The sequence below is a fragment of the Peromyscus eremicus genome, chromosome 4 (assembly GCF_949786415.1).
Source record: "Peromyscus eremicus chromosome 4, PerEre_H2_v1, whole genome shotgun sequence".
NCBI classification, from domain to species: Eukaryota; Metazoa; Chordata; class Mammalia; order Rodentia; family Cricetidae; genus Peromyscus; species Peromyscus eremicus.
The window spans coordinates 105,192,067-105,207,815 of record NC_081419.1 but is presented as its reverse complement, the minus strand read 5'-3'; the positions used below and the strand labels follow the sequence as shown (position 1 = coordinate 105,207,815).

Here is a 15,749-nt window from a genome sequence, read left to right as displayed (position 1 = left end):
CTAGACAGATGAGAGAAAAGATGCTTCCAACAGCCACTGGGTGCAGCTGACAGGTCAGAGGTGGCCATGAGATGCAATGTGTACATTTCTGCAGACGATGCTGGGACCAACAGGAGGACAGCTTACAGAGACCCATAGTTGAGCTTGAGAGTGGAATTGTCAGAGTAAGTCAATCAGGAGACAGCTGCCAGGGAAGCAGGTTAGAACTAGCTAAGATGAGGCCCTCAAACACCTTCTGTATTTACAATGGAGCTGTACTAGTGGTGCACACTTATAATCCCAGCACTTCCGATTTGGAAGCAACTGGATCAAATCAGCAATTCAAAGCCAGCCTCAGCTATAATGCACTATTATATTATTATATTACAATGCAAGCTTGAGGTTACCTTGGACTACAGGAGACACTGTCTCAAAAAATAAAAGAACCCTTCTATGGAACGACACTGGGCTGAACATGAGGGAAGAGGAAACAGGTGAGTAGTGAGGGGTGCAGAACAGAACAGTACCATTCATCCCCTTGCTTGTGACCTTGGCTTGCTCTTCAATGTAAGAAGACAGAAGTAACGAATACCAAGTACTGGCCACAACTGTCAAATAGCCAAGGTGTAGACAACACAGCTCAGATGCTTGGTAAGCCAGCCCCAGGGCAGTGGTGACTTCACAGGAGTCACCCAAGGGGGTGGTAGGGTAAACTAGGACCCTGCACAAATGGAGAAACTTCCTGGCACTAATGGTAGGTGGAGAGTCAGTTTTGAGGAGTCTCAGCCATCCCTGCAACAGCCCAATGGCACAAGAAGTCCAATGGGCCAAAGCACATGTTAAAAGGCAGATGTCCCTGGGAATTGGGAACCGTCAAGGAGACTAGCCAGCCAAGTCCATCCCCTGAGCTCCCATGGCCCAAACCAACAAGAGCGTTCTGTTGCCCTAAAGCTGGCATCAGAACCCACAGCTGAATGGCAGACACATATTCCTAGCCAGAGTTTAAGGTCTCCATTCCAGCTGCCAAGGCTACTGTGGACAGCCCCTTCCTTGCCTTCAGCTTCAATGCAGCTCTTAGTGTACACAATAGGAAAGCAGGGAGAGCTTCTTAAATTCTGCACAGAAGAAAGGTCCAGCCCCTATCAAGAGTGACTCCCGGCCTGGCCATCTCAGCAGTCTTCTGAGTCAACTCCCCACAAGTACCCCACATGCCAGCATGCTGAAGACCATAAGTCATTCGGTAAACACTGTTCCTCCTCTGCCACTCAGTATGAAAGGACTGGCACTTCTTACCACTTCCATCAGGTGCCTAATCACCTACCCAAGGGAATTCGACCAGAAGTCTTGTCTTTCCACACAGACCTAAGGGTTAACAGTGTAAAGGACAGGAAGTGCCCTTCCAAAATTCCTGCTGAGCATGAGGTGCAGAACAAACCCGCCAAGTTTGCAGAACCTTGAAATAAACCATCTTCAGTATGCTAACACCTCCAAGGGGCATACTGACGAAACTGGTTAGATTCTAGCACACATTTCAGCAGGACAAGCAGTCAGCTGCTGGCAGAAATACAGACAGCTCTCCTTTGCATACCCAGTGGGTGATGCTGAGAGTTCAAAGCACCTTGGAGTTAACAGTGCTACCCTGAAGAACAACAGTTTATAAACAGCAACTCTTCATACTGTCTAGACAGGGAAAAAGAAAAAAATTCCTTACTGGTTGCTAGGTTAGACAGAATTTTAAGAATTTATCTTGATGACTTAGAAAAATACATTTGTTTCTTGCTCTGATTTGGGTAGTACACGATCATAAAACATAAGTCTCTTAAAAAAAACAAAACAAAACAAAACAAAAAAACTGAAGTCCACAGATGGCCCTGTGGTAAGTTTCAGGAAGTCCTCTGGGTAACAGTCAGGGTATCTTCAACAGCTCAAGGAGTGCACCAACAGCTCCAAAATAACCCTGAAAAAAATGATACACCACAAGTCAGATCATTTTTAAAGTTATTTCTAAATATGTATGGGAAGTGTGCATGTGAGTACGGGTGCACAGAGACCAGAGGCATCAGATCCCCTGGAGCTGGAGTCAGTTAGACAGTTGTGAGCCACCCACCATTGGTGCAGAGAATGAAATTTAGGTTCTCTGCAAGAGCAGTGTGTACTGTCAGCCCCTGAGCCAACCCTCCAACCGCATGAGGTCATTTTTAACTCCCACAAGTATAATTACTATATTAAGTAAAGCTAGCATGTCCCTTTGACACCTGACCCATTTGGTTCCTGAGCACAGAGCACATCCAGTCTGGAGAACCCTAAGGAACGCCCCTTCAGGGAGGGCTGGATATTGGAAATGCCCAACAAGAAGAGTGGGCACTAGGGCAGCTGAGGGAAGCAAGGCTCAGATCTGGCAAGGATTTTGTTCTGGTTAGTTTTTTGGGGTTTGTTTTGTTTTGTTTTTTGTCAACTTGACACAAGCTAGAGTCATCTGAGAAGAGGAACCTCAACTGAGAAAATGCCTCCAGTTAGGCTAGCCTGTAGGCAAGTCTATCTGGCATTTTCTTGATGTCTGAGACTTATTTTATAATGAAAGAACAAAGTAACGAATGAAAGAAAGACAACACAACCAAGTTCTATGACGCTGAGTTCCACGGAAAACACAGGACCTACTACTGAGTAAAGAAAAAGGTCCTGGAACTCACTGTGTAGACCAGGCTGGCCTTGAACTCACAGAGATCCATCTGGCTCTGCCTCCTGAGTGCTGGGATTAAAGGCGTGCACCACCATTGCCCGGCTTGCAGAGTGCTAGAGGTCTCCAGAAATCCACAGATACCTCCGCTATAGACTACTGGCAATGGTCGAGAGAGTGCCTGAGCTGACCTATTCTGGTGATCGGATGGCCAAACACCCTAACTGTCATGATAGAACTCTCATCCAGTGACTGGTGGAAGCAGATGCAGAGATCCACGGCCAAACCCAGGTGGAGCTCCAGGAGTCCAACTGGTGCGAGAGAGGAAGGATTATATGAGCAAGAGATATTGAGATTATGATTGGAAAAAGCACAGGGACAAATAGCCAAACTAGTAGAAATGCATGAACTGTGAACCAATAGCTGAGGAGCCCCCCCCCCATGGAACTGGACCAGGCCCTCTGGATAAGTGAGACAGTCGATTAGCTTGAACTGTTTGGGAGGCCCCAGGCAGTGGGACCAGGACCTGTCCTTGGTGCATGAGCTGGCTTTTTGGAACCTGGGGCCTATGCTGGGACACTTTGCTCAGCCTTCGTGCAGGGAAGAGGGGATTGGACCTGCCTTGACTGAATCTACCAGGCTGGGCTGACACCCCAGGGTGACACCATAGACCTTGCCTTAGAGTAGGTGGGAATGGGGGTGGATTGTGGGGGGAAGGCTGGGGGGTGGGAGGAGGAAGGACAGGGGAATCTGTGACTGATATGTAAAATTAAATTAATTATAAAATAAAAATATTTTAAAAAAGAAAGAATAAAAAAGAAAAAGGTCACAGTAGGCTATTTAGCACTTTGGAAATTATTAAGACAGGGGAGGCTTGAGAAGAAAGCACACCACACCTCCACAACTGCTGAAGCAACCACTCTGTCATGTCATGAGAGGGCACACAAGTGTCCCAGGACCCAGAGGGGCTGAAATCATGAAGGACAGGCATCAACATGCAAGTCAGAAGCCCAACCGACTGTAAGCAAAGATGCCAAGAACAAATGGCCCAAGCTGGGGGAAGGGACAATGAGCAGGCATCGAGAACAGCAGAACAGAATCCCGTGAAGGTGTGGCTACAGGCTGAGGGTTGGGAATCTTTCAGACTTTAAAGTAGCTGCATAGACTTACTTTTGTACCACATCTAATCAAAAAACCCTCAAAGTTTCAAATTTGCTGCCCAGAGATTGTTTAGCCCGGAGGGGATATTATCCTATGAAACTAATTTCCATGTTTTACCTAGCAAAAGGTTCAATCTTTTGGTAGAAATTGTGCAAGAGATAAATTACACTAAGATAAAACAAACTTTTTTTTTGAGCCAGGGTTTTTCTGTGTAACAGCTCTAGCTGTCCTGGAAGTCACAATGGCAACGTAGTCTCAAAGTGTAGACTAGGCTGCCCTTGAACTTGTAATGATTCCTGCCTCCTTTCCTGAGTGCTGGGATTACAGTCATGTGCTACTGTGCTCAGCATTTTTAATTCATAAGGTTATTATATTAGTAAATTGGTACTAATTGTTGTTAAGTTTCTTACAGTTTATAATCCTTCCCATATTCCTATTTCTATGATACTTGACCTACTTCATTTTGCTTTATATTAGAATAAAAATTGTTAGCTAGGCAGTGGTAGCATACCTTTAATCCCAGCACTTGGGAGGCAGAGGCAGGTGGATTTCTGTAAGCAAGTTTTAAAATAACTTTAAAGAACCTTTATCAAGTAATAAAACATTTAAATATGCACATATTAAAATCTCACTAATGTTTGGGGTCACATTATTATCTAAGCTCCAACAACACATGAACTAAAACAACTACCCACCCACCAAAGGGAAGGAAGAGAAACACCCGTCCAGGGCTGCTGTCCAACTGTCCCCAAACAGGGAAGAAGAGGGAGAGAGGCGCTTCCCAAGACTGGAGTTCATGCTGAGCACCCCAACTCCTTTCCATCCTGGTTTCTAGCCGTCTGTGTGTCATGTTTTGGTTCGGTTTTCAAGACAGAGTTTCTCTGCATAGCCCTGGCTGTCCTGGAACTCTGTAGACCAGGCAGGTCTTGAACTCAAGAGATTCACCTGCTCTGCCTCCCAAGAGTACTGGAATTAAAGGTGTGTGCCACCATGGCCTGGCCAGTGTTACATTCTCTTTGTAGTGTGGTTCCAGGGTGGAATGCTTTTATCATTATCTATTCACTTCTAGAATATACATACATATGTAAATGATACTTGACCAGATGACTTGTTTAGAGCATCAGCGATACCAGGCAATGTCCATCAGTACTACCTTCCTCTGGCCTAAGGGTACAGCTGAATGACAGAACCTTTGCCTACATATGCAAAGCCCTGGGTCTGACCTGACACCACCAAAAAAACAAAACAAAACATTTTTTTTTCTTTAAAACCACTTAAACTGCTCATGTCCGTAATCTCAGCACTGGGAGGCAGAGGTTAGGGAGACTGTAAAAGTTCAAACCAGCCTGATTTGTATAGCAAGTTCCAGGACATCCATGGCTACATAGGAAGGCCCTGTTTCAAACAACAACAAAAAATTGCTTAAACTTAAACTAGCTGAACACCTACCTTATTACATTTGGTAAGAAATAGTTTTCAGAAACAACAGTAAAAGCCCAGACCACTGCACAGTTAGAACAGTTAGAACACTGCAGCCCAGGTCAGTCCTTGTATTGATGTGACAGTCCCTGGAAACAAGTCACTCACCTCATGCTCTGAAAACAGTGCTTTCAGCTGCCCCTTAGACCAGTAATCCAGAGCATATGCCAGAAGCCGCATGGCGATTGTGTTGACTCTCAGGAAATTGCCGACAAACACGACCTGGTTAATGTTCTGAGCACAGAAAAGTGGCAGTGAGTTCACGCTCTGACTTCTCTTCTCTCATAAAGCTCCACCCAGCAGCATCACATAGTTCTCAGAGCAACCTGACTGGATCCAATTCAATCCAACTGGTTCCTATCTAATGAGATTTGATATTCAGACAATTCTGGGCCCACTCCAAGCTTCCCTCCCCCCCGAAAGATTATGAAAAAGACCATGTTAAATGTGATAAACAAGGAAAATGTAACAAGTAAGCTGAAGAAAATGAGTAGAAGCCGATGACTGATTCTGTCCACCTGATTAGATTAGACACCCTAGGGCATAGAGAGCACAACTCTAAATTTGTGAAGGCTCTCTGAAGAAAGAAAGCCAGCCGAGCAGCAGCATTCCCTCTCCCCTCTCAGTCCTGGTCCATCCACTTGTGATCAAGAGCCTCCCATTCACACTGCCACAAGTACAAGCAATTCCTACGGCCATGCCTTCCCCACCATGAGTAAATTTTCTTCCCCTAAGTTGCTCCTGCCAGGATTTAGTTTCAGCAACATGAAAAGGACACCAAGGGCTGGGGAGACAGAGAAGGTGCTTGTTCTGCAAGCGTGAGGGAGGGCCTACACAGCATCTACATGAAAAACCAGACTGGCTGCACATGCCTGTAACCACAGCACCAGGGTCCAAGACAGTGTCAGTCTATTTCAAGGCAGTAGATGTAGAAAGATAAAGGAAGACATGCAGAGTCCTGCTCTGGTCTCCATGTACACGAGCATGGATATGCACATCTGCACATTCACATGTATAAGCAGAAAGAGACAGAGACAGAGAGAGAGAGAGAGAGAGAGAGAGAGAGAGAGAGAGAGAGAGAGAGAGAGACAGGAGAAAAGAGGAAAAAACAAAGAGAAAAGAGGGAGAGAGAAAAAAGGAGGAATATCTGTTTTCTAGAGAAAACAAAATAGAAAAGCAATACAGAAAACTGGTACCAATGGGCCAGTGAAATGACATATCAGGTAAAAAATGCTTACCTCAAAGCCTAATGACATGGGTTCAATCCCAGAACCCACATAAAACTAGACCTGAACCAATTCCACAAGTTGCCCTCTAGCATCCACAAGCATGCCATCACACACAGGCACTCCACCCCACATATACAATAATAATTATATTTTAAAAGAAATTGGTACCAAGAAATGAGGCCATTATTGTAATAACACCGTGATACATAGGCCTTCTAGACCACTGGAGGGATGTGGAGGAGTCTGGAACCTGAAGCACCCAAGAGATGTGAAAAATGGGCAATTTCAAAGAAAGGAGCATGAATCCAGGTAAAATTACTCTAATTGTTAAAGAGATTATTGCCATTACAGAGAAACCAGGGATAGTGCACCAAAACAACACAAAGGTACTCTGAGGTTAAGACCCCCACCTTCAAAAGCTCCAGGGCACAACAGTGCAAACTTATTTGAAAAACTTTCATTTAAAAGATGACTGCCTGAACAAGGCCTCCAAGGGCTGCCTGCCCAGGACAGTGTTTTCCTAGGTTTCAGCCACGCAGCCACTCAGAGACTTCTGTCACTCTTAGAGATGAGGCACAGCTACATCTGGAGCTGAAGGCAGGAGGCAGCAGGGGTTCCGCATAGTACTGTTTTGCAGGCATCACCTGATCAGAGTTGGGTTGGTAAAATGGCTCAGTGGTAAGGACACTTGCCTGATAAGCTGAGTTTGACTCACCATGTTAGAAGGATAGAATCAATTCCCAAAAGCTATCCTCTGATTTTACACAACCTTTAACATGCAAGCACACACACACACACACACACACACACACACACACACCAAATAAACAAGTAAACAAACAAACAAACAAACAAAAGTTTTGGGGACAATCTAAGAGTTATGGGGTCACTGAAGTTTGCACCACGGCCCCAGAAAGCTAATGGGGCCAAGCAATGTGGGACTAGGTTGAATTCCCTCCAAGGAGGCTCCAAGAGGCGACTACGTGAAACAGTTTAGGTGAAGTCTAAGTTGCAATGTAGACTCTAAAACACTGGAGATGCCAGGAGCATGGGATATTTGCCAAGGAGAACTGTAGACTCCATGTGAAGGCAGCTCAAGAGAGAAACTACAATTGCCACCACCATAGCTGGAAGAGAATTCTGAAAGCCTGCAAAAGCCTAAATGATGCCAACAGGAGCCCCGTGGTGGGCACGGAGCTGCAAAGGTTGGCATTTATCCTATTCTGTTACATAGTCCGATGTTTCCCTGCTATGCACCTGCACCTCCATTACAGAATGGAAATGTTTATTCTGCCTCATTATACTGGAAACTGTACTCTACATTTTGATTTGACAGAACCTCACCATTATGAGGGAAGTCTCAGAACCAACTTTGTTCTGTTTTGTTTCTGAGACAGATTCCCATTATGTAGCCTCAGCTGGCCTGGAAATCACACTGTAGACCAGCCATCTGCCTACCTACCTCTGCCACCTGAGTACTGGGATTAAAGGCATGGTTCTCCACGCCCAGCTTCAGAACCAAGCCACCGTACTCAAGTAAATAAGGCCTTATTCATGCAAGCAACTCTGAGTAAATGCAGTGGGCCACAAACAACAATTAAATTAAAAAAAGACATGTGGTAGATGGGGGATATGGGGAAAAGGAGGGAGAGGTTCTGAGGAAGACAAAAACAGCTGATAATGAGGAGCATATGTAATGTGAAAGGAAGACTCTGCTATCACTCAGATGAACATGAGAGAAAAAGACATTAAGGGTAAGAGGTGGAATGTTAGATTTAAAGTGAGGTGCTTGGGTGACAAGTTGACAAGGGATAACCTCCAGATGGGCAATACTAATTGTCAGCATAACTGGAGTAGGAAGCATTAGTGAGGCACACCTTTGGTCTACACGGGCATTTCCAGAGGAGTAATTAAGAAAAGACTTGCCTTGAGTGTGGGCGACACCATCCTATAGACTGAAACGTCAGCTGAACCAGCCTTCATCTGTTTCCTGGCATATCCAGATGTAAATGAGCAGCCCCACTCCACACAGGTCACTCCTACAACCACACCTTCCCTACCACGACAGACTCTCAATCTGGGAGCCAACATCAATCCTGCTAAGGTACTTTTGTCAGGTATCTTGTCAAGAAGAAAATAGCTAACCCAAAAGAGGGCTTGACACAGAGAAGCAAATTATGCAAGGTATGTGACAGCTAAAAACAGTTCAGCTTCAGCTGTGAACCAAAGAAGCAAAGTCTCAGAGCTGTCTAACAAAGTCCACCTGAAATTCCACCCTCACATTCAGGAAAGCTGTCCAGCCATCAATGCTAAAGATTCGCAAAAGGGACAACCCTGTACAAAGCTCCTCAGCAATCTCTACCAGGATCCATAAGTATAATCACAAGGCAGGATGATCAGAACGGTCACCCCCAAGTCAGCCCTGTATCAAGAATGAAACAACCAAAGAACAAGTTCATACTTCAAAATACTTACCACAGTCACCACTTCCAAAGAACCAAACGCCCAGCTCTATTTGAATAATTTATGACAAAATAAGAATCTGATCAAATATACAGCCACGACCTAGGAAGGTAGCTTAGTCAGTAGAGTGTCTGCCATGCAAGTGTGAGGAGCTGAGTTGAGTTCCCCAGAATCCACCTAAGAAAGCAGGGGCAATGGCAAGTTTATAATCCCAGCACGGGGGAGGCAGAGACAGTCAGATCCCAGGGACTCACTGGCCAGTCACCGTAGGCTAATTAACAAGTTTCAACCAGTGAGCAACCCTGTCTCAAAAATTAAGGTGAGCCAGGCATGGTAGCACACAACTTTAATCCCAGCACTAGGGAGGCAGAGGCAGCCAGATCTCTAGGAGTTTGAGGACAGCCTGGTCTTGATAGCCAGTTAAAAACAAAACAAAACAAACAAACAAAATCCATGGTGGACAGAACCCGAGGAACACCCTAAGTTGTCCTCTGACCTTCACACTTGCGCAAGTACACACATGCACTTACATACACAAAATTCAGCTATAAACCATATATTTCAGGTTAAAAACATAATGTATGCACATCAACTAAAAATTTTAAAATACTTAAGCACAAGAAAAAGTACGTGATAAAAGAAAAAATAATGTTACTCAAATGAAGTATTTTTTTTAATCTAGTATATAGTATCCTCTAAATTAAAATTTAGGCAAATCCTTTGGGCCTTGAAGTCTCCTTTTAAGGTACATGTCTATATTATTTGAAGAGTAACTTTAAACCAAAGTGTGTCAATAGGGACAAGCCATAACGCTGCACCAACTGGATCCTAGATACTCCTTCCTAAGGGCAGCCCATTCTTGGTTCTTTCATAGCCCTGTACAATGCTGCTTGACCTGAATGCTACAAGGCAGCACTGTAAAGAAGCTGAAAGCACGAAGACAGCTCTGCTGAGGTGGAGGGGAACCAAGGTGGGCCTTCCTCTGACCGCTCAGTCTTCTCCCAGCGTCAGTGGCTTCGTGTGATTTCCTTTCCACACCTCAACAGCACCCAGTAAACACAGCATCTAGATTCAGCATTGTTACCCATCATTCATCGCACCCCCAGCTCAACTCTGGCCTCCTTCCTGAACCCCTTCTACTTTTTCCTCAGAAGAAGCCATTTGCTCCTAGCAGTAAAGAGAAGCACTCTTCTTCAGGAAGAGAAAAGATGGGGGGCAGGGGGCGTCAATGAAGATGAATCTGTTCCTCAAGAGTGTAAAGTTCATATTTAAAGTCTACCCCATGTAACTACATTCGGGCACTACTGTAAGAAGACAGACACTGTGTAAGGCTGAGGGGGGACGCATTTAGGAAAGTCAACATTTCACCTTAGAGTAACAGAACAATCTCATGTTCCCTTACTTCATTAAGGGCACACATTCTTGCTATGGAGCCAATGTTGTTGGTGATGGTGATCAAAGTTGCTCTGGCAAGGTCCTCCTTACTGGCAGACTCTCTCTTCTCCTTGCTCATCATGTTTCCAAAACTGTGGTAGAGAAAAAATTTCAATGATGAAACAAAAGGCAACACAGTCCAAGAGAACTTCAATGTTACATTACTATGACAAAATGACTTTACAATAAGCCTTTCCATTTTTTTATTACAGAACGATAGAAATATCTACTGAAGAGAGCTCAGCTTCAAACAAAAGTCCACAAAGCGCTCTAAATGAACAGGTAACATGCCCTGTCTTCTACTGAAATCCAACTCTGGTACCAGATAGTTTACTATCCAAGCAGCATCCTGCAGATCCACTGAGAGGCAACACTACCTGATCTGCCACTAGAGTTCCAGGAAGACCTCTCTTATCGACAGGTCATCCCTACTGTGCAAGTGTTCCACTTAGACGGTCCAGTCACATCTAGTATAGAAAACTCATTTTATCAGCACAAAGTACAAAATAGCTGCACAAAGTACAAAATAGCTGAGTCCCACAGTGAGCTACTGAAGTTCCAGGCTGCCCTAGAAGGTAAAAAGCTTCAAATTTATTGACCAGCAGAAGTGCTACATTAGTAATGACCCACACCCAAGAATAAAAAAGTGATGAACTGTGATCAAATGCTACAAACAAAACAGAATCTACATGATTTACTCAGCAAATACTTGACATGAATGCTTTTTCTATTATTAAAAACCAAGTGCCCTTCTGTGCACGGTAACTCATACCTCTAATACTAGCACTTAGGAGGCAGAGGCAAGTTAGATCTCTAAGAGTTCAAGGCCAGTCAGGGCTACATAGTGAGACCTATCTCAAAAACAAAACAACACACATGTGTTCTAACACAAAAACAAAAATTACATTCCCAAGGGGGCTAGAAAAATGGCCCAGTGGTTAGGAGCACTGGCTGCTCTTCCAGAGGACCCCTTCAATTCCCAGAACCCACATGTCAGCTCATAACCATCTGTAAGTCTTTAACTTCGGTCCCAGGGAATCTGATGCCCTCTTCTGGCCTCTGTGAGCACCTGGAACGCTCATGGTATTCAGGCAAAATACTCATACACATAAAAGTAGTTATTTTAAAAAATTAAAACAAAATAAAATTAAGGAAGTCCCAAGCTGAGCATGGTAGCACAAGCCAGCATCTCAGCACCTGAAAGACCAAGGCACACCTGACCTTCACAGTGAAATCCTGTCTCAAAAACAGCAAGAGGAAGAGGAAGAAAAGACTTCCATATTCTGCAGAGAATTAAAGAGAAATATGTGGTGGTATTGCGTTCCCCGAAATATTGTGCACGCTAATAAACTTATCTGGGATCAGAGAACAGGACAGCCACAATATTAAACATAGAGGATAGGCAGTAGTAGCACATGCCTTTAATCCTAGCATTCTAGAGGCAGAAATCCCTCTGGATCTCTGTGAGTTCAAGGCCACATTGGAAACAGCCAGGCATGGTGACACCCGCCTTTAATCCCAAGAAGTGAGCCTTTAATCCCAGAGAGTGATGGCAGAAAGTGGAAAGGTATATAAGGCGTGAGGACCAGAAACTAAAAGCATTTGGCTGGTTAAGCTTTTAGACTTTGAGCAGCATTCAGCTGAGATCCATTTGGATATGAGAACTCAGAGGCTTCCAGTCTGAGGAAACAGGATCAGCTGAAGAACTGTCAAGGTGAGGAAGCTGTGGCTTGTTCTGCTTCTACCTCAACACCTGGCTCCAGGTTTGTTTTATTTAATAAGACCCTTTAGAGATTCCTGCTACAGAAATATACTTAACAAAAGAAACAGAATGCTTGTGTACTGAAATCTTTTGCAGTTGAAAGACAACCACCACCTAAATAAATGGAAAAAAGCCCATCTTCTTGAACCAAAGACTTGACAGTGTTAAGTTGGCAACACTCAGGTCTACAGAGATAGCTCAGTGGTTAAGAGAACTTGCTCTTGCAAAGACCCAGGTTCAATTCCAAGCATGGCTCACGATTGTCTGTATTTCCAGATTGATATCCTCTTCTGACCTTCATGACCACCAGACATACACTGGGTACACATACATACATCCAAGAGAAACACACATATAAAATTTAAAAATAATAATTAAAAATAAAAGTTGGCAATACTCCTGAAACAGGTAAATAGATTCAACACTGTTCCTATCAAACTCCCAGCTATCTTCTTTACAGACATTGCCAAGTTGATCCTAAAATTCATATAGGAAGTCAAAAAATTCAAAATAATCTTGGAAAGGAAGAACAAGTTAAAGGGCTGTATACTGTATGTTTACCACTTCTCCCTTAAAAACTTAGTACAAGGCTGTAGACATAAACAAGGGAACGTGGTACTGTTCTAAAGACAAATATACAGAACAGAAGGAAGTTATGAATGCAGAAATAAACTGAAACACCAGAGTCAACTGATTGTGACAAAGGACTCCAAAGAATAGGGAAAGAACAGTCTTCAGCAGATGGATCAGCTAGAACAAGAGAAAAACACCATGCAAAAGAGACTATGGAGCTCTATCGTGTACCATACAGAAAAGCTAACACAGAATGGGCCATAGACATAAATGCCAAAGCCCAAACTATAAAACTCTTACAAGTTAATCTTTACAATCTTGGATGAGGCAAATTACACTTAAAAAAAAAAAAAAAAAAAAAAACACAAGAGATAAACACATAAATAAGAGGCTTCAACAAAATTACAAGCTTCTGGCAGGGTTTGATAGCACTCACCTGTAACCCCAGCACTCGGGGGGCAAAAGCAGAAAGAGGAATAAAAATCTGAGGCCAGCCAGGACCACACATTGAAATTCAGTCTCAAAAAAACAAAATGAGGCTGTAAGTGTAGCCTCAATCGGTAGAGTGCTTACCTAGTATGAATGGGGCCCTAAACATGATCCCTAGCACTAAATAATCTGGATGTATTGGCACAGACCTGTAATCCCAGTACGCAGTAGAGACAAAAAGCCAGGACATAACTAGGTCAAGGCCAGTTTGAGATACAGGAGACCTTGCTCGCCCCCCCCCTTCCCCCACCCACCCCAAATAAAAGTTAGGTATGTACTGCAAACACCACCAAGGAAGTGAAAAGAAAAAAGAGGGAGGGTTGTATCAATTATACGTGTGTGTGTGTGTGTGTGTGTGTGTGTGTGTGTGTATCTGTATATATGTGTATGTTATATGTATACACACACACACACACACACACACACACACAAAATAAAGAACTTTTATCTATAACATGTAAAGAATACTTGAAGCTCAGCCGGTTAGTAGTGGCAAAGCAGAGGCAGGCAGATCTCTGTGACTTTGAGGCCAACCTAGTCTACAATACAAAGTAAGTTCTAGGACTGCCAGGATTCAAAAACAAAAAACAAACAAACAAAAAATTCTTGAAGCTCAATAAATAGAAAAAATAATTTTAATTAGCAAAAGGCTTCAACAGACATATTCCTTAAATGATAAACAGAAAAACAAAACTCAAGATTACAATAAGCCATGGCCTGGTGGCACATCCCTGTTATTTCCAACAGTCAGGAAGCTGATACAGAGAGGATTACAAATTCAAGGCCACTCTGGCCTCTGCAGAGGGGAGACATAGCTCCACCAAAGGAAGAAAAGGAAAGGCCCAGATGTAGAGAGGAATGGAAAATTCAGGGAGTAGATGAGAGACATGAGGAGAAAACTTAAGGAAGCTACAATGGAGGGACTATCTGTGTATCCTTTTGTGGGAGTCCTCTGCTCGCAATGACCATCAGGATGAATTCTGCTTATGTATGACTTCTGCTATTTTTCCAGGCAACCGACACTGGGACGGATTCCCATGGTTCTCTTTTTCCTTACACCTTGCTGCTATGCCAGCTTCTAACTACAGGCTGCCTTTGTGCCCAGTGTCAATAATACAGTTTTAACCATTTGCATAGAAAAAATGAAATTACTAAAGCAGTTTATAAAAAGGGGTGGGTGGGGCGAGTCCTAAATAAAAAGACAAAAATGTGCAATAAATTAATCTCTCTTAAGATGCTGGGGATGTAAAATGGTATGGTCACATTGAAGAGCAGTCTAGTAGTTCCCTCAAAAGACTAAGGTTACCATGCAGCATACCAATTTCAATCCTAGGTAGAGATAAAAAATTAAAGCAGGTTATAATAGCACAGGCCTTTAACTTGGGAGGCAGAGGCAGAGGCAGAGGCAGACGGTTCTCGAGTTCAAGGCCTGCCTGGTCTACAGAGTAAGTTCCAGGAGAGCTAGAACTACATAGAGAAATCTTGAATCAAACAAACAAAATAAAAAAAAGAAAACAATTAAATGTCCATACAAAGACAAGTACACAGGTCTTCAGCACTATTCATGACAGCCAGAAAAAAATGGGAACTTCCAATGTCTATTAACTAATAAATACATAAATATGGTATATTCACATAATAGATCACTCAACAATAAAGAGAAATAATTCTATAAACATTGCACTAAGTGACATGAACCTTGTCATGACAGATCATACTATATGATACTATATATATAAAATGTTCAGAATAACCAAATCCATAGAGACAGAAAAAAAAGCAGCTTTGGGAAGGTAAAATGGAAAAGTGACAGCTAAAGGCTGCAAGGTTTCTTTCTAAAATGATGAAAAAAATTCTGAAATTGAATTATAGTAATAGCTACAAAATTCTGTAAATATAAAACAAACCACTAAATTACATATTTTTTTTTTCAAAGACAAGTGCTTGTGTATACCAGACTAGCCTCCAATTCACTATGAAGCAGAGAATGATCTGGAACTCCTGATCCTCCTGTCTCCATCCCAGGACTGGGATTATAGGCATGTACATACCCAGTTTATACAGTGCTGGGGATCATACACACTAGTACATACTCTACTAACTGAACTACCTCTTCAGCCCCAAATTAAACACTTTAAACAAATAACTTAATACATTATATTTCAATGAAACTGTTTAATATAAAACATATACCTAATAGGATTTTAGTCCCATGTTTCTTACTAGGTACATACTCCCTTACCTTGAAGCCACAGCCCAGCCTGGCAATCCAAACCTTTCATAGTCTCCTCCATAAATGTCTCGAACTAATTTGTCCACTTTGGTGCTATCCCCACGAGACGCCATTTCAAGAGCTTCTTCAAAAGTGCTACAGCCAGTAAGAAGACAGCAGAGACCAAAGAAAGTTCCTCCTCCAAGACTATGATTAAAAGCAAACAATGTAGTATTTTTAAAACACAGGAATGGGATGTTAAGACTTACGAACCCCAAAATAATATTCATG

General features: G+C 43.0%; 1 protein-coding gene across 4 annotated transcripts in view; it reads right to left on the bottom strand.

Moving 5' to 3' along the window:
• Window positions 1-1,697: 1,697 nt before the first annotated feature.
• Window positions 1,698-15,749, bottom strand: part of Pank2 (pantothenate kinase 2) — a 35,787-nt gene continuing 21,735 nt past the window's right edge. For 3 of the 4 annotated variants that reach the window (XM_059261457.1, XM_059261458.1, XM_059261460.1), the window contains 4 exons: window positions 15,489-15,665; window positions 10,391-10,514; window positions 5,405-5,530; window positions 1,698-1,936 (listed from right to left, as the gene is read on the bottom strand). In XM_059261457.1, coding sequence (XP_059117440.1) covers window positions 1,886-1,936; window positions 5,405-5,530; window positions 10,391-10,514; window positions 15,489-15,665 — 478 coding nt within the window. In that variant the 3' untranslated portion in view covers window positions 1,698-1,885. Of the gene's footprint in view, window positions 1,937-5,404; window positions 5,531-10,390; window positions 10,515-14,642; window positions 15,060-15,488; window positions 15,666-15,749 lie in introns of those variants that run through there. The other variant, XM_059261461.1, reaches the window with a different exon arrangement.